Source organism: Pezoporus flaviventris, unplaced genomic scaffold, assembly GCF_033815535.1.
Source record: "Pezoporus flaviventris isolate CSIRO_AGI_PZ_B2104156 unplaced genomic scaffold, CSIRO_AGI_Pfla_v1 ptg000031l, whole genome shotgun sequence".
In the NCBI taxonomy this organism is placed as follows: domain Eukaryota; kingdom Metazoa; phylum Chordata; class Aves; order Psittaciformes; family Psittacidae; genus Pezoporus; species Pezoporus flaviventris.
The window spans coordinates 64,021,495-64,043,324 of record NW_026892579.1 but is presented as its reverse complement, the minus strand read 5'-3'; the positions used below and the strand labels follow the sequence as shown (position 1 = coordinate 64,043,324).

Sequence of the window (21,830 nt, the reverse complement as noted above, 5' to 3'; positions counted from 1 at the left end):
ACTGCACATTTGGAGAAAGGTGCCTGGTTTTTCTTTTGCCAGATGTGGTCCAACCACCTAATGATAAGGTACTTGTATTCTTTCTGGGTGTAGTGATCCTGCTAAGTGCAGCTGGTTCCCATGTCACTGAACTCATGCTATGTGGAAGAGAACGCTTGAATTCAGCCATGCAGTGAATGTGTTTGCAACATGTACTATGTACCAAGAAATGTATTCTTAGCTGGAGCAGATGCTAATTAAGCAATAGCAGTAACACATGAGTTAGCTTTCCACATTGAAACTGAAATTCCCACTAACTTCACTGAGCCCAGGATTTCAGCAAAGGCTGAATCAGAAGCACTTTCCAGAGCTGTTGTTTAAAAGGCACAGTCAAAATGCCATTTCCTGTTGTGCTGCTCCTTCCTTTTGATGTAAAATCCATTAGAGATCTGCCACAGAAAAGGCATGTTTCTCTGCAGCCAAATACCATCAGATTAAGATACTTAAGTATGAAAAGCCACAAAATTGCTCCAAACAGTACTTTGTATCTGAAATAGCAGAGACCAGTATCAGAGCCTACACTGATCTATAGGATCACCTCTTCCACCTTCAGACTAATAAATCGCCAGGAGTATATGAGGTATCATCACAAATTGCAATTGATTTCCCTAACAACGTTTGTAAAGAAGACTTGGGCAGATGAAAATGTGTTAGGGCCCTGTTGAGAAATGCCACAGAGGTGCCACCATCCATGGTCATTTTACATCTTCTGAACAGCTGCTTTCAGTACCCTGCAGTGAATACATGTGTTTAAGGGATTGAATATAATGTAGTGTCAGTGCTCTTTGCTCTTATTTTCTGGGGGATTTTACTATTTTTATTAAATTTTTATTCTTTTGAATACTATATGCTGGGATGCAAAGGCAGCTGCGCAAATGATACTGAAAATCTCCCTTACCCCATCATAGAACAATCCTGTACTTAGGTCAGTGCAGTCAAACCCAGACTTCATTATTGTTTAAGCCATGGAAATGAAAGCACAGCAGTGAGAGCGCAGACTTTCCCCTGGCTGATGTGACACCCACATTTGCATGGAAGGTTGATAAGCATAAAGAATAGATTAAATGGATTAACTGGCCTTCAAAAGTACATGCTGCCTGCATGAACTGTCAGAAAGGAGCAGATTCAGCCCCCACTAAAAGTTTCTTGCTGAAGGGGAAGAAGTTGGAAGAGGCTCAGAGAAGAGCTTTACCAAGTCTGTAACTAACAGTAAGAGCGAATTGGGAACCCAATATGCCAGTTTTGTAGCTTTTTAATTAAAAAGCCCCAAACTTCTCCCCACTCAGTTTGCCTATATTTTGTGAAATACCGTTCCTCTGAAACAAAATCAATTTGTCTTCAAAGATTTGCTTGCTACCCCATCTGCTTTGCTGATAGTAGAAGTGTGCCCCTCTGCCCTTAAATCATAAGGGTTAGTTGGAAACCTCCACAGAGAAATCAGAAATCTCATGTGCTGCATCATCTGATGCTTTATCTCTGCTGTGATCGCACAGGGGCTGTAGCAGAGAGGAGGTCATTTGTGGAGCACATGTAACTTTGTTCTTCAAAAACCTTTCCATAAAACTCTTGGATTTAGGATTTTGCTGGATGAGAGGACATTTTGTCATCTTTATATTTTGTGAATTAAGGTCATGTTTCTTTATTCTGAGGAAGACCATCTTATGAGAGTAAAAACCTTTGGTGAAGCAATTTCTGAGTATTTAAAATGTGAAGCCTTGATAGGATTTTTATGTGCCGCTGTCCTAACGTAAAGAGCCTTTCTTCGTTTGGCATCCCATCCATCATTCTGCAGGCTTGGCACTGCCCTTCTGCTCCACTTTCGCTGTAACTATTCCCTGAAATTGCACTTGGCATCCCATGCACTCACCCCTTCTGAGGCCTAACGCTGGTGAGAAGTACCGCGGTACAGGACAAGCCACACAGACACTCACGGCTGCTCCCTTCTCAGGCATTAATGCAGGTCCATGCGTGCCTCTCGGTGCATTTCCAAGCACCTCCTTGTTGTCCTCCTCGCTTCGGGACCACTGAGAGGGCTTGCCGTGACCGTACTGCGAGGAAGACAAACTGCGGGGCGCTGGTGGCCCCTGGGGAACCGAGACCCCTGGGGGGGTTCATAGCAGCCCCTCACTGCGAGAGGAGCCCGAGGCCCCGCGGCGGGTGCCGCGCTGGCCGCAGCCGGCAGGTGGCGCTGCAGTGCTGCCGGCGCGGCGCGCTGACCTCGGCGCGGGGGAACCTCGGGGGCCGAGCCTGGCGGGCGGGGAGGAAGGAGGGGCGGGAGCGCAGCGGAGCGGGCAGCGCCGGTCGTTCCGTGCCCGTGCGTGCGTGAGTGAGTGTGTGTGTGAGAGAGAGAGGGAGCGGGCGTGTGCGTGCGTGGCGAGCCGGCCGTATATAGAGGATGTGCCGCTGCACGGTTCGCTCCGGCTGCTGCCGCGCCAGGTCCTTCCGCGGGCGCCACTGAAGCCTCTCGCACGGGCAGCGCCTCGCTGCCCGTTCCAGGCGCGCCGAGCGCGGCTGCCGGCCTCGCTTCCCGGTGCGGTTTCCGGCGCCCCGGCGTCCCTCCTGAGGCGGCCGCCTCCCGCGGCTTCTCCGCTCCGGGGGGGGAGCGCGTCAATGCGGTGCAAATGGCCGGGGCACAGCCAGGGGTGCACGCTCTCCAGCTCAAGCCCGTCTGCGTGTCCGACACCCTCAAGAAGGGCATCAAATTCGTCAAGTGGGACGATGTGAGTAGCTCCTCCCGCTTCGCCTCGCAGTGCCCCACACGGGGCAGGGACACAGAGGGGTTATGCAACGCGCACGGCGCATCGATCGGGCAGGAGGGTTCCCGCGGCCGGCCCGGTCATGCCCTGAGCGGCGGTGGGGAGCGGCGGTGTCCAGCCCGCAGGGCGCCCGGTGATGAGGGCAGGTGCGGGTCGCTGGGAGTTGAGCGGCGCCGGAGTTGGCGGCCGGCCGGTGGCGGTCGATGTCCCCGCCCGGGCTGGAGTCCGGGCTCTTGTTAAGCCGGCGGCCGTCCGCCGGGCAAACTTTCTCCGAAGGTTCCCTGGGCTCACTTCGTTTGGCCGGTGCCAGCTGTATTGAGCTGGCTCCTTTCGCGAGTGTCTTAACTCTCCTGCCTCCCTTGCTTTATTGTGCACGTTGCCATCTCTGTCGTCGTAGCGTAGTTGTTTCAACCTGTTCCCTATCTGTCTTGTTCTATCTCCCGTTTCCTCCTCCCAGCCTCTCTCCCTTCTGGCTCCTGCCCTTCTCACCTTTTCTGTCACTGTGGTGGGATTGTCAAGCCCTGTATGTATTCGCACAGGGCTTGCTATTTGGGTACCCTCGCTCATTTTCTTTCCTCTAGAGAAGGTGTTCTTCTCTCGGCTTGTTAGGTCATGAGACTTGCCTCAAAATCACATCTGCTGTCCTTTTACCACTTGCTGCTTCCTAACCCTTTATGCTTGCATTGCCTCACATAGGAGAGAAATGCGGTTTTCACTTTACCTTTGGTAGCACAGCTGTTCAGCAGCTGGGATTGGTTTCTTCACTTCCAAGCTCTGCCCGGGACTGTTTCAGAGAAAGGTAGCTTTTCTCTGTCTAGCTTTCCTTTCCTCAGAGCCTAGAAATAAGCCTGCTGTGCTGCTGACAAGGAAAACAGGACGAGTTCTCTGCTAGCCTTATTCTTATAACACAACATTGGGTGTTTGTTGCTCAGTTGTGCCCCAAAAAGTCTGTCTGCGAACAGTGAGTGGAGACAGAGGGGCACAGAGAGGCTCGAGCTGTGCTAGAGGAGTGCTTGGGAAAGAAGGCAGTTTGAATGCCAGGAGGATTGTTGAGGATAACTTGTTTTGAGAGCCTTAACACAGCTCAAGTTTTGCTGCAAATTTGGCTCTGTGAAAGACATCCCCAGCAGCAACTGGAGGGACAGCGGTGAGAGGGAGAAGGAGCAGTTTGTGTGTCTTAACAACTGCTCTTGTCTTGTTATGTATCGCTGCTTTGCCATTGCTTTCAGCCTGTCCAGCAGCCAAATGTGTGAGCCTGACCTCTATAAACCTGTGGTAAACACTCTCAAGGAGAGAAAGAGCACTAGAAAACCCAACAGCTTGTGGTGTAAAGTTATAGTTACAGTAATAAACTAATATAGTTTTAATATGCTCAACACCCTGACCTTGTCTGCAGTAGTAAACATTGGCTTCATGTTTAGGAGCTAAGCTTGAATGACTTGCCTGTGAAAATGTTTTCCTTCAGTTGCTATTTTCCTTAGTATAGGAAAAGGCAGGATAATATCAACCTTGGCATTCCAATTATTGTTTGATTTTTGGTAAGTTACCAAGAAATTTCAACAGGTATATACAGAGGTCAAGTTAAGAGTGATTTAAGTCCCCAGACTGCAAGTCTAAGCAATAGGCAATGGTTTAAGTTAATAGTTTAAGTGCTATTTCTCCAGCAGCATATCGTATACATAGGATTTGAGGGAGGTGTTCTCCATGCACGGTGGATGTTCAGTGCCTAACCTGTCTGCTATAGGCTAATTGGAAAAAAGCTTTTCAGTTGTAAACCTAAAGGCTGCAGTAATAAAAGATGGAGTATCTAGTATATACAGAATAAATTCTGGCATTAAAAAAAAGAGCCTTTCAGGTTGGTGTTACTGGGCGATACACAGGTATCACCTGGAATGTGTGACTGAGATGAGGAAGAGACCTGTTGTGTTTAGTGAGTGCTTTCAGCAGCAACCTTGTGAAAGCTGATGTGTGTTTAGTTTAGCCACACTGTGTGATGAAGAATACCAACATTAACTCACTGTTCACCATGCACTGTGTGTATATGTGTGTGTTTTCCACCCCCAGCCCTATCTTGTCGCTTCTCAGCAGTGGGAGCCCCATGAAATCAAAGGTTTCATGAAAAACAAATCTCCCTTGGCACCCTGGCTGTAAGAAGGTCTTCAGACAGGTTCATATTTGGTGACTTTGTAAAGTGTTTGCCATTGAGTAGCCAATGACTGCTTCAGAGTCTGTTTTCTATCAAATGCATCTGCTTGAAGGGGTTTTAAAACAATGATGATTATTAATGTGAACCTCTGTGGTCTCTCATGTAAACAGGCATGCACAAACTCTGTAGTGAAACAATAGGCTGTAATGAGTAATAGTAAATTACCAAATGTAACAGTAAAATAGAATTGACCATAATGAGTACTTTGGTTGGGCTGTGCTAACAGGGCTGTTCAGGAAAGCGAGGCTCATACTGATGTTTGTTACACACCATTTCCTATTTACTGTTTCCAAGTGAGGATGGAAGTTCGGTTCTGCATTGCTGCTGCACTAGGGCAGCATTGATTCCTGTCCGAGGCATACATACCCCATGGTACACTGCCCTGCTGCTTTGTTTTGCCGTTTAAAGATGGCTCCATTGACTTTGCTTTGCATTTCAGAAAGCCAAACAGTGTTTGTTGTGAATTCCTATGACTTGTACCAAGTTTCAGCCCAAAGCAAAATTCTTTCAGCTGAGTTATAAACCACTGAAAAGTAGTGTTGGAGGTTTTTTAATGGGAATGCTGGAAGGATTTAAACCAGAGCATCAGAGGCGTGTAAGGAATTTCATGGTGTATTGAGTAGCAGTTGTTAAAGACTATTTGCCAGCTTCTAGAAGGATGCTGCAGCATGGTGTGCAGAACAATCTGACAAAGGCTGTAAGCGATACAGGCTTCAAATCCAATCTACCCGTGGACTTCCCATTGTGAGCCTTCTAGAAGCTTTGTGCCTTGTTAGTAACTGTAAGGCTGCTTTATTAGGTGTGGTACTGATGCTGTTAGATGGACCTTCTCTCTGAGGAACAGCAGTGAAGTCTGCTACGTGTTACATGTGAACTTCATCCAGTGATGATGATCTGATCTGGATGAGAAACACTTTGCCTGAGCTTTGCTAAGAGGAGAGGAAGAGCCTATATCAACTGCTCAGGTTCACATAGAGGCAGGTGGAAGGCAAACAGCTCAGGAGGCTTGACATTCTGTTTCCTCTGCAGACCATCTTCCATTTCTAAATTGTAAAAGCATTAGGATTAATTAAAAATATCCAGCTTTGCACTTCTGTACATGGGGTTGGACGTAATACCACTTGCACCAGCCAATGCCTACTACAGGCTATTCATGAATTGGGTTTTGGGTCAGGTTATAAAGCACCAAATCAAACAGCTGATTGCTGTCCTATCACTCTGCTTTTCCTCACACCAGTTTTGATTTATTCTATAACAGTATTACAGGTCAGAAAACAAATTTTAGAATTAACTCTTGCTCTTGATACATGGGTTGGATTCACAAGACACTGGACAAAAATAGCTGATGTTTGTATAGTTAAAAGCTAGAAGTGACTGGTTGCTTAGGTGGGGTTTTTGTACGCATGTGTGTGTCTGGTTTAAGATGCTAGTTGGCTGAGCACTTGCTGCTTCAAGTCATATTTCTTCATGCTGTCTTCAGCTGAGCCTTTATAACCACTTCTACCTTACTACGGGGAGGAGATGCTGAGTCTCTTAAGTACCGGTCTGGTCTTTGAACAGATGCACTTATTCCTCGAGAGAAGCTATAGCTGTGAGAGAGAGGGAGGGCTTAAAGAACTGACTTGATCCACTGTGCTGCAGTGAAACGCAGGCTCTAAGAGCTCTTCCTGATGAGAGTTTGAAAACAGTTTAATAAATAAATAAAAAGGATGCTATTAGGTCCACGGGTGAAGCTCTCTTGTAGGGGGCTGAACTTAATGGAGCAGAATGTGTTGCTAGCTGAGAAGGTTAATGAAACCTGAGCATAAAGGGTGACTTCTCTGAGGACTGAGCTGACGTCTGAAGGGGCTGCAACCTTGGCTGCCTTTTTCCCTTTATTTTTCTCTGGCCTGCAGTGGGAACAAGATAGACATAACTGAGTGAGCAAATAGCTCCACAGCCAGAGCACAGCTGAACTCATGTTTTCTAAGAGCAGCAGTTGGCACACTGCAGCAAGTTAATGTGATGGTGTATATTCAAAAATAGATTTGTTTTCAGTTCTTGCTTAAAGGCTTTCTTATCTTCCCTAGTGATAATGTGTACTTTGCATAAAGAATTTAACTGGTCTCTCTGTGCCTTAAACTGTTTACTTTATACTTGCAAAAGTTAGCTATATCAGTAAGGTAATAAAACTCTACCTATATTGAGGGACATTATTCCAATTTTATAGCTATATTTCCTTCTCTAAATATTTAGTTAGTGAAACAGCCTTCCTGATAAGCGTTATTTAGTGGCTACAGCACCTCACCAGGTATTGCAGCGAGCAGCAAACACGAACCTTGGTCCTTTAAGTTCTATTTTAATGCCTTTCTCTTTGAGCACACCTTAGTCTTTATAGCTGAGCTGAGCTGGTGAGCGCAATGTAAAGTTTTGGGGCTTTATTTGTTTAGGATCTTTTAAAGAAGATTATCGAGAGTATGAGCTACATCCCCTTTAACCTTACAAGTAATATAACATCAGAGCATCATTATTATGGATCAGCTGAGATCAAAGAAAGAAAAAAAACCTGGAAATCTTCCGAATTGATTTGAAGATGTTGATGCTCAAGTAATGTGTTTTTTTTTTTTCCTGCCTTTTTTTTGTTTGTGTTTAAACCCTGCCTAAGCCTGTCACTGGAGCACATTACTGAGGCCATGACAAATGAAAGCCCATTGTTCTGTGTGCATGAAGCTAAATAAACTGAAGAGAGTTTATTTTTTTCTCAATGCTTTCAGTCTGGAGGGAAGAAGTTAATCCAAGATTCTGGAGGTTTTTTTTGCTGTTTCTTTATTGCTAATCTTTATGTAGTAAACAAATATCAGTGTTTTATCTAAGTGGTGGTTTTGGTCTTTTCCAGCATAAGAGGGTAATCAGATTGAGTTTAAAATGTCTCAGCAGTTAACATTTAGTGAAGGGGAAGGCCTGAACTTGATTAACTCCATTGGAAAGCTCTTGCTAACTTTAGCTGGGAGGGACGAACGGGACGACGACAGGTTTATATCCCCTGCAGAATGATGAGCTGCCTGCCTCAAGGTCTGATGAAGACTTCACGTGTTGAAGTCACAGATAACATCTGTGTTACTGTACTCTGAGCCTTTGGAGCACTGGGAGATAGTGGGGAAACTGAAACCAGAAAACAGCTCTGTAAGTGAGGAATTCTTCATAAAAGGGAAGTTAACAGCACATTTAGCTTGTGCATTGTATGCTTGCTTCACTTTAATATGGGAATGCTCAAGACCTCATAACAAAGGCTGTAGTGAAAGGCAGTTAACTAATCATTATGAAGTCTTTTATCTATTATAAACTAAATGATTCATAAGCACTTTTAAACTTGTTTTCACAAGGACCCATCAGACAGAACGTGTTCCCGGTTGTGATGTTGTAGGTCCAAAAAAAGAGACCAACATAAAAAGCTCCTCATTTTTAATCTGTGATTAGATACCCTGGACCTAATTTTCAGGCTGCTTAGCCCCATACAGTCAGATGTTCATGATGCCTCCCCAGTGACTTCAGATGAATTTGGGCTCAGCATCTCTGAAAATGAGAAAATGAAATGTGGAAATACAATTGCACTATTCCCTCAAAATTAGAATACAGACTTTGTGCCCATGAACAGACTGGTTCAAATCATTTGCTCAGCATCATGCAAGAATTCTTTGGCAGAGCTAAAATCTTCCTGGTTGGCATTTGGGTACTTTTGCTCTAATATTCCCCCTCTATTCCTTCTTTCTTGACTGCATACTTTGCAACAGATAAGGATTCATGCAGACAAATCAGGTGTTCATGTGATAAGGCTACAGCGATCCCCAAAATATGGACATCCTGAGAAATCAGACCATGCAGTCTGTTTCTAAGAAGCAAGCCTGCTCAAGGTGGCTCTTCAACTTGCAGGAAGTTGGTCTGCAATTAGAAGAATGATGACTCGTGTCCTGTGGTGCCATCACCAGGGTTTCTCCAGGGTTTAACCACTCTAATAGTGAAGAGTATTTTCATGCATGTTCCTGTTGAACAAGTGATTTTTCATTTTATGGGTCCTGTAAACTCAATTCCAGTTTTGTTGGATTTGTCCTGCGTCCAACCTCCAGCATTCATTTCACCTTCTCCAACATTTCCCTCTTGCAGTCTTTACATGGCAGATTCGCCCCTTCTACCCTTGGTAAAGGGGACATCTTTATCCTTCTGGATCATTTCAGGGGTCCATTGCAAACCCAGGGGACAGGTACTGTTTCTGTGTCGCCCACAGTTCAGCTGTCAGCCTAAAGAAATTCATAGTGCTAATTGTCTGGCTAATCCTGCTTAGTTCCAGTCTGAGTAAACCCCATGTATTATGGAATTTAACAGCTGATATATCTGCTGATCACATGTAAACTGTGGTTATCCCTTCTCCTTTGCTCCTTCTCCACTCCTCCAAGCTTATCATTCCCCTGGCTTGTGGGGTGGCAAGAAAACTCTTTGTAGGGACTCTCCCCACACCTTTGCCCACAGCCTTACACCTTTGCTCAACCAGAGCTTAAGCCCTCTTTGGCAGGGTACATGTAGGTTTTTATCCCCCCACTCAGTGAAGGCTTCTGGATGCACAGCCTGGTCATGGAGGTGCTCTGAGGATCAGGAAGCATGGGCAAAGAATCAGGAAGGAACTAAGCCAAAGTTTCCACCCTCTTCATGGTCTGGTTTTGTATGATATTCTGTATTGGTCAGTAGTATTCAAATGGAGGTGGCCCTTTTTGCTGGCTGATGTTACATGCAGTCTAGGGGGGACCCACGCTTAAAATCAGACCTTGAAATGGTTACCCAACAAGCACTTAAATATGGATTTGCCCATTGGTCTTCTGAGCCTGGTTGGTAAGGATCCCAAAGTTCTCTGAGGCACTTTGTGGGCATAAATTTGAAGCTTCTTTGTTTAAAAGTGAAAAGAATGTTGCTAATGCAGGGTCTGAGGTTGCAGAGCCAATTGGGAGGCAACTTAATGGGATAAGTATAGAACAACCACATTACTCGTTTGAGGCTGTGAAATTGGAGGGAAGTAGAATATTGGTCCTAAGTCAACAAATAAAAAGATGGGGGATTTTAAAGGTGAAATTAAAAGCCCTTTAGAAAGTGATTCACTGATGTACAGACTGGTGTGACATGCTGCAGTTGCAGTGTGTGGGAAACCAAGCCACTGCTTGGCACAGCACCTGTGGGTGGCATTTAAAGCCTGATAACCCACAGTCATTTGCACCATTGACTGGGATGCTGCCTTAGATATTGAAGGCTCTTTCCCATCATCCTCCACTTTTTTGAGGATTATAGTCATCATTTTACAACCCACATCTACAGAAGTATTACTTTGATAGCTATATGTCATCAGCACAGGTAAATCCAAACTGCTGTTGGGTTGAAGCAATGCATTTGAAATGATTAACCTACAAAATTGATTAATCCCCGACATAATCACTTCATGCCTCTGTTTGCCATCACTTCTGTCCCTTTTTTCCCCCTGAAGTTGTGTATATCTCATCCAAAGGCAGTTGTCTTTTCCTCATTTTACATATTTACACACAGGCTGCATAGGACATGATGATACAAGCTCAAAAAGGAGAGTTAGCTCAGCAGAGCAGCTTTTCTTTCCTCTTTTTGAACGGCAGAGGTGTAAGAACACTTCTGTAGGAGCTTGTGGGTATAGGCAGCCAGTCAACATCTGTTCAGGGCCTGCCCTACTTTAAAACTAAATTTGCCTGTTGCACTCAAACAGTGCTCAGCTCTCGGGTGTACCAGATGCTAGAAACTATGGGGAAACAGAGGAAAAATAGATGGTACAAATTCTGTGTGTGTGCTCTCTTAGGGGAAGTGCTGCAACACCATTTTCTTGTCATGAGGAAAAGAAGGGTCAGTGGTATTTTGTGAATGAGCTCCAGTCCCAGCTGGGACATTCCCATTGCACTGGTTCAGCCGTGCATGTTTCCAGCCTCTGAAAGCTCACGTGGCACCCGTTTGGGTGTCAGTGAACCTGTGGCACAGTTAATCCATAGCCCCAATCTTCCAGCTATAAAGAGAACTTTTATACTCATTTAAAGGTTCAATCTTGTATTTCTGCTTAGTGTAGAGCTTGCTTTTCTTCTTTATGTTTCTCTTGTGCCGAGATAAAAATATGCTTCATTCTTGACTCCATTTTATTCATCCACTTGTTCCCCTGTGGTGGGTGCTGGGCCTGTCACTTGGCTTCTGGTGGTCTCATAGAGACTGCACCTTGGTACTGTGTTCAGCTCTGGGACCCCCAACACAACAGAGAAGTGAACCTGCTTGAGTGGGTCCAGAGGAGGCCGCAAGGATGCTGTGAGGGCTGGAGCAGCTCTGCTCTGGAGCCAGGCTGAGAGAGCTGGGCTGGTTCAGCCTGGAGAAGGCTCCGGGGAGAACTTAGAGCAGCTCCAGTGCCTAAAGGGGCTACAAGAAACCTGGAGAGGGGCTTTGGACAAGGGCCTGTAGGCACAGGACAAGGGGAAAGGCTTTAAACTGACAGAGTGGAGACTGATGAGCTCTGAGGCAGAAGCTCTTCCCTGTGAGGGTGCTGAGGTGCTGGCACAGGGTGCCCAGAGAAGCTGTGGCTGCCCCATCCCTGGCAGTGGTCAAGGCCAGGTTGGACACAGGGGCTTGGAGCAAGCTGCTCTAGTGGAAGGTGTCCCTGCCCGTGGCAGGAGGTTGGAGCTGGATGAGCTTTAAGGTCCCTTCCAACCCAAACCATTCCAGGATTCTGTGATTCTAAACTGTGATTCAACTTCCCTGTTTCATGAATGCCTGTTTACATAAAGGACTGTACTGGTGGTATTATATAGACAAGTGTTTCCTTCTTGCCTCAGACATGGCACTTGCATGAGCTAGTTTTTATTTATTCATGATAATGTCACTTCCATCAACTTTATTTGCACTTTAAAAGCCCCCACACTTAAGTATGTTTGCTTTAGAGTTGAACCTGTTGAACTCCTTTTTTCCTTGAAGTAGTATAGACTGACCTCACATATTGCTTTCTTGGAAATAGGTGAATGCTATATCTCTGAAATACTTCTAAAACTTCAACATTATTATACAATTAGACATCACTTTTGAAGGGGAATTGTGCGTTTAGCCTGTGGAGATAAGGCTTAGGCAATGTTTCTGCCTCCCTGTCTTCTTTGTGTGCTCCCTCCATAACTTTTAAATTGAGTTTGGCAACAGGTAGAGCTCTCAAGACAATTGTGTTTTTACAAATGTCATGAAAAATAGTAGAGAGAGGATAAATCCTATTAGGACTGGGCTGTACTGATGTCAGTGACTGTTAGGCGCTAGGGGATCCTAAAGGGTGAGACATGTAATGTACACCCTCTACAGAAAAGGCTTTGGCTAGAGCTTGTATCTCCCTAGTCAGGTACCTGCTGTCAGTCAGAAGACATGAATATGTAACCAGGCTGCCTTACTTACAGTACTTAAAAACGAGCCTGGTTTTAGATGACCTGAGCTATAGATGCTACCAGAGTAGACAGGCTTCCAACTGATTTGGAAATGGGATGGCATATATATACTCCCATTACTAAAAGACTAAAGTCTTAATGCAGTGGATGCTATTCCAGGTTTTCTAGTAAAATTCAGTCTTTGTAGGTTAAAGTAAAGCTTAGAGGCATTTAGCTCTTGCCTATATCTGAAGGTTAATTTGGATCAAGGTGGGGATCAAATGGACTTCTGATAAGTATAGTACTTTACTATGTGAGCTGTAGTTTGACCGTGTGTTATGTCTGTTTTACTTCATCTTCTTCCAGCTTTTCTGGAGTAACTCCCTTTGTTGACAAGTCTGCAGTTATTTAGTGCTGTCTGCTCAGTAATGGAAATACTTTATGTCAGAAAAATGGAGATTAGGCAGGTGATATTAAATTCTTTTAGTGACATCTTGCTGGTGATACCTTCAGGGTAATTTCTGGATGTTGCAGTTCATTAATATGGGTGGCAAAGCAGCTAATGCATAATTATGTGTTCTCTGTGCTTACATGGATGTTTTGTTTGTCCTTTTCTTCCAGGACTCCACTGTTGTGACTCCAATTATCCTCAGAACAGATCCGCAGGGATTTTTCTTTTACTGGACAGATCAAAATAAGGTAAGAGAAAAGCTTTCTGTTCCAAAATGGTTCTTTGTTTTCTGTGGTGTGATGGGCAGGAACCAGGAGGCTTGGCATGCCAGTCCTGGCACAGCAGACAAGCATTACATCAGTATACATTCCTCTGCTCTTCTGGGGAGCAAATGCAACAGGCCTGTGGCTCATCCCTGGCACACAAAACATGGAGAAATGGATGGAAGACTTGGTAATTTCCAGCCATGTTAATGATCCAATGGCCAGTGAGTTTATAATTGTCCTAGTTTACAGGCAGTGATCCATTTGGGATGCTGTTGTGGTTCGTAGTTGGCTTGTGGTTTCTCTGTGTTGCCTTTGTGTACTGAGGATTTTGGCTGAGGGCATGGCAGACCCAGAATGCCAGAGGTCAGAGCCCCCTTTGAATTCCTCTTCCTGAGCTGCTGCATGCTCCCTGGCCATGCCTGGTGGGACATGTCACTGGGTTTTTACTAATCCTTACTGGACACTTACTCCCTTCTAAAAACATTCCAGTATGCTTAGATCAGTGTTATGACTGGGGAGCTGTTAGGAAAGCTCATGGCCTGATTCATCGCTGTGTTACTGCAGTTTCATATCCATGTCACCCCTTGAAATCAGCACTGTCATGGTCTCCACTCCATGTTGTGACTGTGAAGCTGAACTGGGGTGAAAGAGTATCAGTACCCTGAGCAACTGGGTGCAGTTTGTTGCATAGACCATATCAGACATGTAATATAAAATCATTTGTAATTGTTAAAGCAAATCACTGTATCAAAACTAGGAACTGAATGAATTCCTCCTGTTTTTTTGCAGGTGGATTTTCAAGTATTTCAAAAGTGCTTGTACTGGTTCCCTGTTGAAAACAGTGTTAGAACTTGGTGGCACTTGAGCTTTGGCCTTGTGATGGAGTATATGCTGAAATGACTGAATAGGTACTTTTAGCATGCTGGCTGTGGAAATCTGATTTATGAGTTGTGTAGCTGTTTTGCAGGAGTTGATTTTATGTCTAGGTATCAGTGCAAAAATGGCTTGAGGAGTTAGCAACCCTTAAATGTGCAGGCTGAACAGGCAATTTGCTTTTACATTAGCTCATATTTATTTTCCTGTGTTTGCTTTTTTGAGGAGATGGAGCAAGTTTTGAGTCAGTGTATCTGGAAATCGTATCATGGATCACAATAATAATCTTGTCTTTGCTTGTGCTTGTGCAAGGTTGTGGTGCATGATAGTGGGTTCATCCATTGACAGTCCAGGGCTGTTAAACGGGAAGCTAAGTGAGGAAGCTGGAAGGCTGTGACTGGAGTAGCAACGCCAGAACACGGTGCAGTCATCTCCTTTGTTCCTTCCCTTCCATAAACTAATTGTATAAGCCGAAAAATACCAGCAAACCTTGTAATAATAAATGGAAACCCACAGTTGATTGGAGAGTTTATTTCACTTGTAATATGTTTGGCACTAAGACCTCCTTCAGTTTCCTACTGTTGTCTGTAAAAACAATGTCTTGAAGCAGTTCTGTGAAGGATAGCTATTTATAGAATTGTTCTCATATTCAGGAAAAAAAATGGATTTCTGATGCTCAGAGCATTTTTTTAAAGGTTGGATATTTGTACAAGAGACATAAGTGTCAGTTTGATTTTTCAACTTGCAAATCAAGCCTCTGGAAAGGGCAACAAAAGAGTTTTTTTTCTGGTTAATAATTCATGACAAGCAGGTGAAGCTTGTTTCTAACCCTCATGCGAGCAGTGTCTATTTAAAGAAAGTAAATAGATTCCTATTAGGGTGCTGATACCGCAAGGACTGGGAAGAAAATGCCACTTTCTGCTTTCGCAGACAATGGTTGGGTTCATGTTTATTGTGAAACAACAAATATATTTAAAGGAGGTTATGTATGAAATTCTCTTCATTTCCTTCTGTTTGTGTAAAGTGCTCCTGTGATGACAGTGGAACTGCTTGAAGAACTAATTCAGGATGATACAACCACTTTCTCTTTTTTTCTCCTAGTCATTGCTTTTAAGCAGTCGCTTTTGTCATAACCAGGGCCTGTTATTTGCAGCAACTGGAAAGGCAGATCTTGCTAAGCAAACTGATGAACTAAGAAGCATCCCGGTCAGTCACGTTTCCTGGGAGCTGACTTGTAGCAGGTGTGAGGATGAGGCATGAGTAGCATCTTTCCAGCCATTGGACTGTCCTGTTTGCCAGACACTGTGCAAAGCAGTAAATTAGTGCCTGGGTTATGGTATGGCTTTTACATTAGGAATCTGGCTCTGTTGGTTGCTGTTGCTTTAGCAGTAAAATTATACAAAAATTACATGAATCACTGAGGGGAAAATACTCCCCCCCCCCCCCCACTTCCCTGTGCTATATTTTAATTATCTTAGGGAACTGGTGGTTGTGGCTCTCCAGCTTTCTTTAACTTGTTGGCTGGTTGAGCTGCTTCTTGCAGTGTTCTTTTATTCTCTTCTGTTTCTTCTCTCTTGCAGAGAAAAGGAAATAATACATAATGTCTCCCTTCTAGCAGTGTTATCTGGCCAGTCATTTGGGTTGTTCTTTGTGTAGTTAGAGCTCCAAGTTCTTGGTAAAGCAGCATGTTCAGTGCAGCCCTCCATCAGTGTCACTGACCCCATCTTGTAGTTCTCCAGGAACCAGCAATCCTTGCAGGGTTTGCATCCCAGTTGGTGGGTTTGGATGATGCTGAAGCTGAACACGTCAAATGCTGGAGTTGATGGGTCAACGAGGCTGCCAATCATAGAATCATAGAATAGTTAGGGTTGGAAAGGACCTTAAGGTCATCTAGTTCCAACCCCCCTGCCATGGGCAGGGACACCAATCAAGTTATTTTTACCAAGATGTTTTATATATGTGACCAATGTGGGCTCTTGACTTGCTGTCCCCTGTAGCTTTCTGTTAAATAATAGCAGCTTTCATAGGTTGCTTGCAGGAGCCATATGCTCCTATTAAATCATCTTATGTTTGTAGTTTCAACCCCATGAAGATCCATGCCACTTACACCACACATGAAAGACTGTAATGATCATAGTTATCATAGCATGGTTTGGGTTGACAGGGACCTCAAAGCTCCTCCAGTTTCAACCTCCTGCCACAGGCAGGGACACCTTTCACTAGAGCAGGTTGCTCCAAGCCCTTGTGTCCAACCTGGCCTTGAACACTGCCAGGGATGGGGCAGCCACAGCTTCTCTGGGCACCCTGTGCCAGTGCTTCACCACCCAGTGGCAGCCAGGCTTAGTGGGGCTATCTTCTCATCACTTCTATGAGCAGGAACAGAACTTGGAAAGGAGGCAAGCTGAAGAGGGGAAGAACCATCTGACTACAGTTGCCATCTGACTACTTGCAGGGAAGGCAAACTAACTGCTTTAGACTTCTCCAATGCAAATTAAGTACCCCTATGCTGTGCTCATTTCTTCATGACCATGTGTCGTTTGACTAATTGCTTATGTTTCAGCTGGCTCAGGTGTGTCCTGCAGTGTCCTACAGCCCAGCACAGCTGCTTTGGGCATCAGCAAGAGCTGTATTACAGAGTGGTTGATCAGACTCCTGTTTGAATGACATTATCAGCAGAGCAAACAGCAGCCTAGGATGAGAATGCACACAGGTTCTTCTGACCAAGTCTTTCTCTTTGGTTGTGTTCACTTCACAGCCTGACCTTCACAGCTATGACCATACTGGTGAAGGTCTGCTGAGCAAGTTCGTTTAAACTCCAGTCTTACAACGTGATAAGAATAATGTGGTATCCCACGTTTCAACATGCTTACTATGTATTTTGCTTATTTGAGTATCTTTTGCTCTCACCAGTAAAGATAATCCTCCAAAATAAAGCATTTTGCTCTTTTTTGGTAACCAAAAGGATACAGAAAACTTGTTTTAAACAGATGGCAGGACAGCATCTGATTTTCATTGTACTTCTCAGGATGAAATCCTTTTGTTGCTGAAGGTTCTGGAATATCTGCTTTGTCTGTATGCAGAGTGTGGCTGATTTCATAATATTACTTGAATGATTCTCAATGTGGGTTCTAAAAAGGAAAAAGTAATTAATGTGACAAGCTGGTGTATGTTACATATCTTATTGTTTCTGTAATGTTTCTCAACTATAGCAAAACCAGACAATATTCACTGTCATGGTTTTATGACCTGACTACAACAGATCTCAATTCCTTGCTACTACTTCTTTTCAAATGCAATGTCATTTCTTCCCCTTGTTCTTATTCTGGTCATGAGCATTGGAGAAAGAGAAATCAAAATACGACCAGGTGAAGAGAAAGTCAACTCGAACAAAAAGAAGAGATAATCAAAAGCATTTCTTGGGAGATGAGAAGAGGCTGGAAGCATTTGGTGTATTTAGCCTAGCTAGCAAAGCCAAGCCAGGGACAGACTGTGAGTTCTGTCTATGAATAAATACATCAACGGATGCATAGGCAGAGTAGGAGAGGAAATGTGTGTTGTCAGACAGTTTGCACATTATTATTCTTGCATCCTTTAGCTGGAAGTTATGTTACACAATCAAATGGATGTTAGAAGACAGCCCTTGACTCAGTGCTGTTCTGACACTGACGAAGAGACAGTAAAAGAAGGAAAACAACTAATTGAATTGTTTTGATGGTGGAGCCATTTAGGTTTTTGGAAGTCTGAGGGCGGTACAATATGCTGTCCTTTGCATCTCAGTAGTGCCTACTGATACATTCCTCTTTATTTTTAAAGCTTGACATGGCAGCATGCTGAGAACACAGGATGCAGACCCAGTCTCATCCCCAACACCATGAAAGAGGTCACCTAACAGTCAGTGTGTTGAAACTAACCATAAGTGTTCTGTCCTAGGGAGTCAACTGGGATTTCTAATGCCTTGTGCAGAAATGTTGTTGTAAACAGATGATGATCCAAAGGAAGTTTTTCTTGAGAAACTACTGCAAGTGTTGAGGTGATACTTACTCCATAGGATGGGGTGTGCGGCTGAAGCCATTTGCCATTTGCAATTGGAGCAGTAGCACAGCCCAAATGAATAGTTTAGCCAGAAGCAGTCCCTGCTTCAGAGGCCAGCTTGCACAAGTCATACCTCAAGCTTTTAAGTGTATTTGAGAGAAGGTGGGGTGATGAGACCACAGCAGCACTGAAGTACCTGTGGACAGCTATTTCCCCCAGCTCTGGCTTCCTCAGACTGACAGGCTGAGGATATCTAAAGGCAGAGAGACTGGATCTGAAGATCTTTTTGGTAATGGGGGTAGTTTATCTTCTCATGGGGCTAGGCCTGTTTCTATGTGTGAACATCACTGACAGAACTGGTACAAATACACTGTAGCCCAGTCACAGAACTTGAGCTTGCTACAAGAGCCTGTAGCAGTAATACTGTACCTTGAGCTGGAGCTTTCCCATTTCAGAAGACTGCATAAGGTAGTTCCTTATGATAACAGAGGAGTGGATTTGTCTGACCTGGAAGGTCTTTTCCCCTCTTGTGTACTGATGTGATCATGAGTTTCTTTGGGCCTGAAAACCCAACACAGACCACAGAGAGACTGCATGAAGTGGAGCCCAAGGGCTGTAGATATTTCTGTAGGATTAGGCTTAGCTTCAGCATGTTTGTAAGTTCTGTGGCAATCCCATTGCCCTCATCCAAATGAAAGATGATGTGGCATTTTTCCAGCTGCTGGGGATTTTGGCTGTGTTATTTCGGAGAGTTCTTTTGTGTCTGTTTTTAATCAGGGCTTTAAAAATATTGGGTCAATATTTGTACTGCCCTGTGGGTCAGAGATCTTTTCATTACATCTGTATGGGTTTTGCAGTACGTTTGACAAGCACACAGTAAAGGCCGAAGTTAATGTATCAGTATTGAAAATACACCTCATCATTTCATGAGGAGAATGGAACGTTTAATAGCACTGAGTTTAAGACCTGCTCCAAACCCCATCTATTTGGCTTAATTCATTCAAGAGCAGGGTTACACAGTGATGTATCTCACTGCTGAAAACATCCAAGAAATGCGTCATTAAGCTTGCATTTACACTTCTTTTTGGCATGTAAAAGGGAAAAAAAACCCACTGAGGTAAATAACTAGACCCTTTGAAAAACTGCGATCATAAATATCATTAACTGAATGAGAGAAGATGGTGCCTGTCTCCCCATACAAGGGATTATTTTAACATATACAATGATGAATCCACTTTTCCTCATTCTCCCAGCATCTCCAACATTTCAACAATCAGCATCACTCATTGTGAATTCTATTTAATAATGAATATTTGATACATGGGCTTCTATCTCATGGGGTTTGTCATCCTAACGGATTTGCCTTTGCTTTAGCTGCAAAGCACAGGAGTCAGAATGACTTAGGTCCATATACCACACTGGTGTTCTACCAGGCACTAAACAAGACTTATATTTAGGTCTTTATGTAGTGGGGGGCTCTTTTGTTCATTAGTAGCAAATACTGTTTTCGATGACTTGTGTCCTCAGTGCTCTAATGCTTGTGGTGCTTCTTCAGGGACTTCTGTAAAGAAATGATGTGTACTTTACCTATGCACATTCTCTAATGTCAACCAGGCATGAACAGAAATAATACTAAAGCTAGGAGAGTTTCTTGTCAGAAGGACCCTTTTGGTATTGGATTATAATCCTTTCCTACCGAAGTGAAAATTCAATTCATTCTAGGAATGGCGTTGCTCAAGACCTGCTCCTTTATGTGGCACTATTCCTTTATCCATTTACTGCATGTGTGAACTGACTGCGAAGCTGCAGGTAATTGCCTCCAATTTTGAGGGTAGGGGCCCTTGCTATATCCCATTTGGATATTTATGGGGTGAGGAGTTTCAGGCTGTTGAAAGTGGAGAAGGTGCTGCAGAGGTGATGGGTTCATTCTGGAAACTGTCTGCCAGTGACTTTTTCATTGAAAACCAACATCTCCTTGCTGGCTTTTACCATAAAGTTTGCTATGTTTTCAAGTGAGAAATCAGAATCAGACTGGTTTGGGTTGGAAGGGACCTTAAACCTCTTCCAGGTCCAACCCCCTGCCACGGGCGGGGACACCTTCCACTAGAGCAGGTTGCTCCAAGCCCCTGTGTCCACCCTGGCCTTGAACACTGCTAGGGATGGGGCAGCCACAGGTTCTTTGGGCACCCTGTGCCAGCACCTCAGCACCTTCACAAGGAAGAGCTTCTTCCTAATGTCTCATCTCAGATCTCCCCTCTTTGAGCTTAATTTTCTAGCTCAACAGTCAGTGTGGTAGGGGAGTCAGCCTGGCAACAGATAATGGTCACCTGAAAGTTGCATCTCATGTTTTTTCACAACCACTTAAAAACTGGGATGTGAGCGGAATACAAGAAGACAGGGAAAGTAGTAGGGGATTGCCAGAGATAGTAAAAATGGGAGGAAATATTTCATGGAGGTCAACTTCCCATCAGACTGCTGATTTAATTTTTAAAAGGAAATCTCTCAGCTTTCAAAACATGGAAATTGTTCAAGGCCCATTAGGGAAGTGGTACTACATCAAACACAGAAGATCTCTAATAAGCATTTCCCACTACTAAATATCTCCCCTATTGTTGTGAGGGAGGCAGGAATAGAAAATGAGGTTTGAGTTCAATTCACAGTGCAGGTCCTGTTTCTGCAATGAGGAAGGCAAACAACTTCAAACAGGGAGGATGATTCTGAGTCAGCCAGATTTAGGCAGTTGAATTCTCAGGTACTGAGAACAGGCCTAACATAGTTTGTGGTGTCCAGGAATATTATCCTTGCTGTCTAATTGGACGTGGGTTGTGACTTTCCTCTAAAGATGAGGTTTTAGGTTGTCTTTTGTTTAGCTGGGCTGAGGCTTGGTAAGTTTTGGCTATAGGTAGCTATTAATGGCATATATTACAAAACCATGGAAACTTGATATTTTGTACAAGGGAATTTTATGCTCTGGCTGCTGGAAATCATTCTGTTGTTGCAATTTTCAGCTTAAATGCCTTGGTGAAGAAAACTTGTAGCCAAGTCACCCCTTGTCACTAAAGTGACTTCTTTAGTGGGTGTGTGTCAAGCCTTCAAATGCTCCAAATGACTTTTCTTGCAGTTTGCTCATCAGGTCCTACTGTCATTTAATGCAGCAGTAGATACTTGGCCTTAACTAACGGCAGTGGAAACAGCTGGATTTGGGAGACCTGGGTACTTGCCTCTTGGTCATCATTTGCTGGACCTCAGCAATGGGCTGCTACCCCCCTGGTGCCTGTTTCCCCTTCTAGCCTGACTTTGTCTAATTGAGAAGCCCTCTGTGAGTAGGGCTGCAGCAGGGACAGCCCATTACTGCCTGGCAAACACCTGGTACAGCCTGGTTCCAGCCTCCTGCAGCACCTGTGCCTTTGGTGTTGGAGATGTTCCCGTCTTCTAGCTGAGAAGGGCTTGTGGTCAGTGGTGCATTAGAAGCTTCAGTCTCTTTTATCCTCCTTAATTAAACAAGTCTCTTGTGTTCATGCCTCCAGCTTGTACATAGATCTGGCTGATGATGCAGCATCTGCGTTGCTGACTGACCTATTATTAGCACAGTTCAGGAACTGGCTTTTAGGACATGAGCTTTCCTGATCGTTGGGAGGATAACTGATCTCGGTGTGCCTGTCACTGCCACCTCTGCTGAAGCTCTGCCAGTTCAGATACTTCTGTTTAATGCTTCATATCCTGGCTGTTTCTCTTCCCCGCTGTGCTTCCAGGTTTGTGTTTTAACCTTTAAGAGATAGTGTACTG

At 44.3% G+C, this 21,830-nt stretch overlaps 1 protein-coding gene across 3 annotated transcripts in view; it reads left to right on the top strand.

The window, feature by feature from the left end:
• Positions 1-2,292: 2,292 nt before the first annotated feature.
• Positions 2,293-21,830, top strand: part of PLCB1 (phospholipase C beta 1) — a 401,428-nt gene continuing 381,890 nt past the window's right edge. For 2 of the 3 annotated variants that reach the window (XM_061461564.1, XM_061461566.1), the window contains exons 1-2: positions 2,294-2,759; positions 13,044-13,121. In XM_061461564.1, the coding sequence (XP_061317548.1) occupies positions 2,661-2,759; positions 13,044-13,121 (177 nt within the window). In that variant the 5' untranslated portion in view covers positions 2,294-2,660. Of the gene's footprint in view, positions 2,760-13,043; positions 13,122-21,830 lie in introns of all 3 variants that reach the window. The other variant, XM_061461565.1, reaches the window with a different exon arrangement.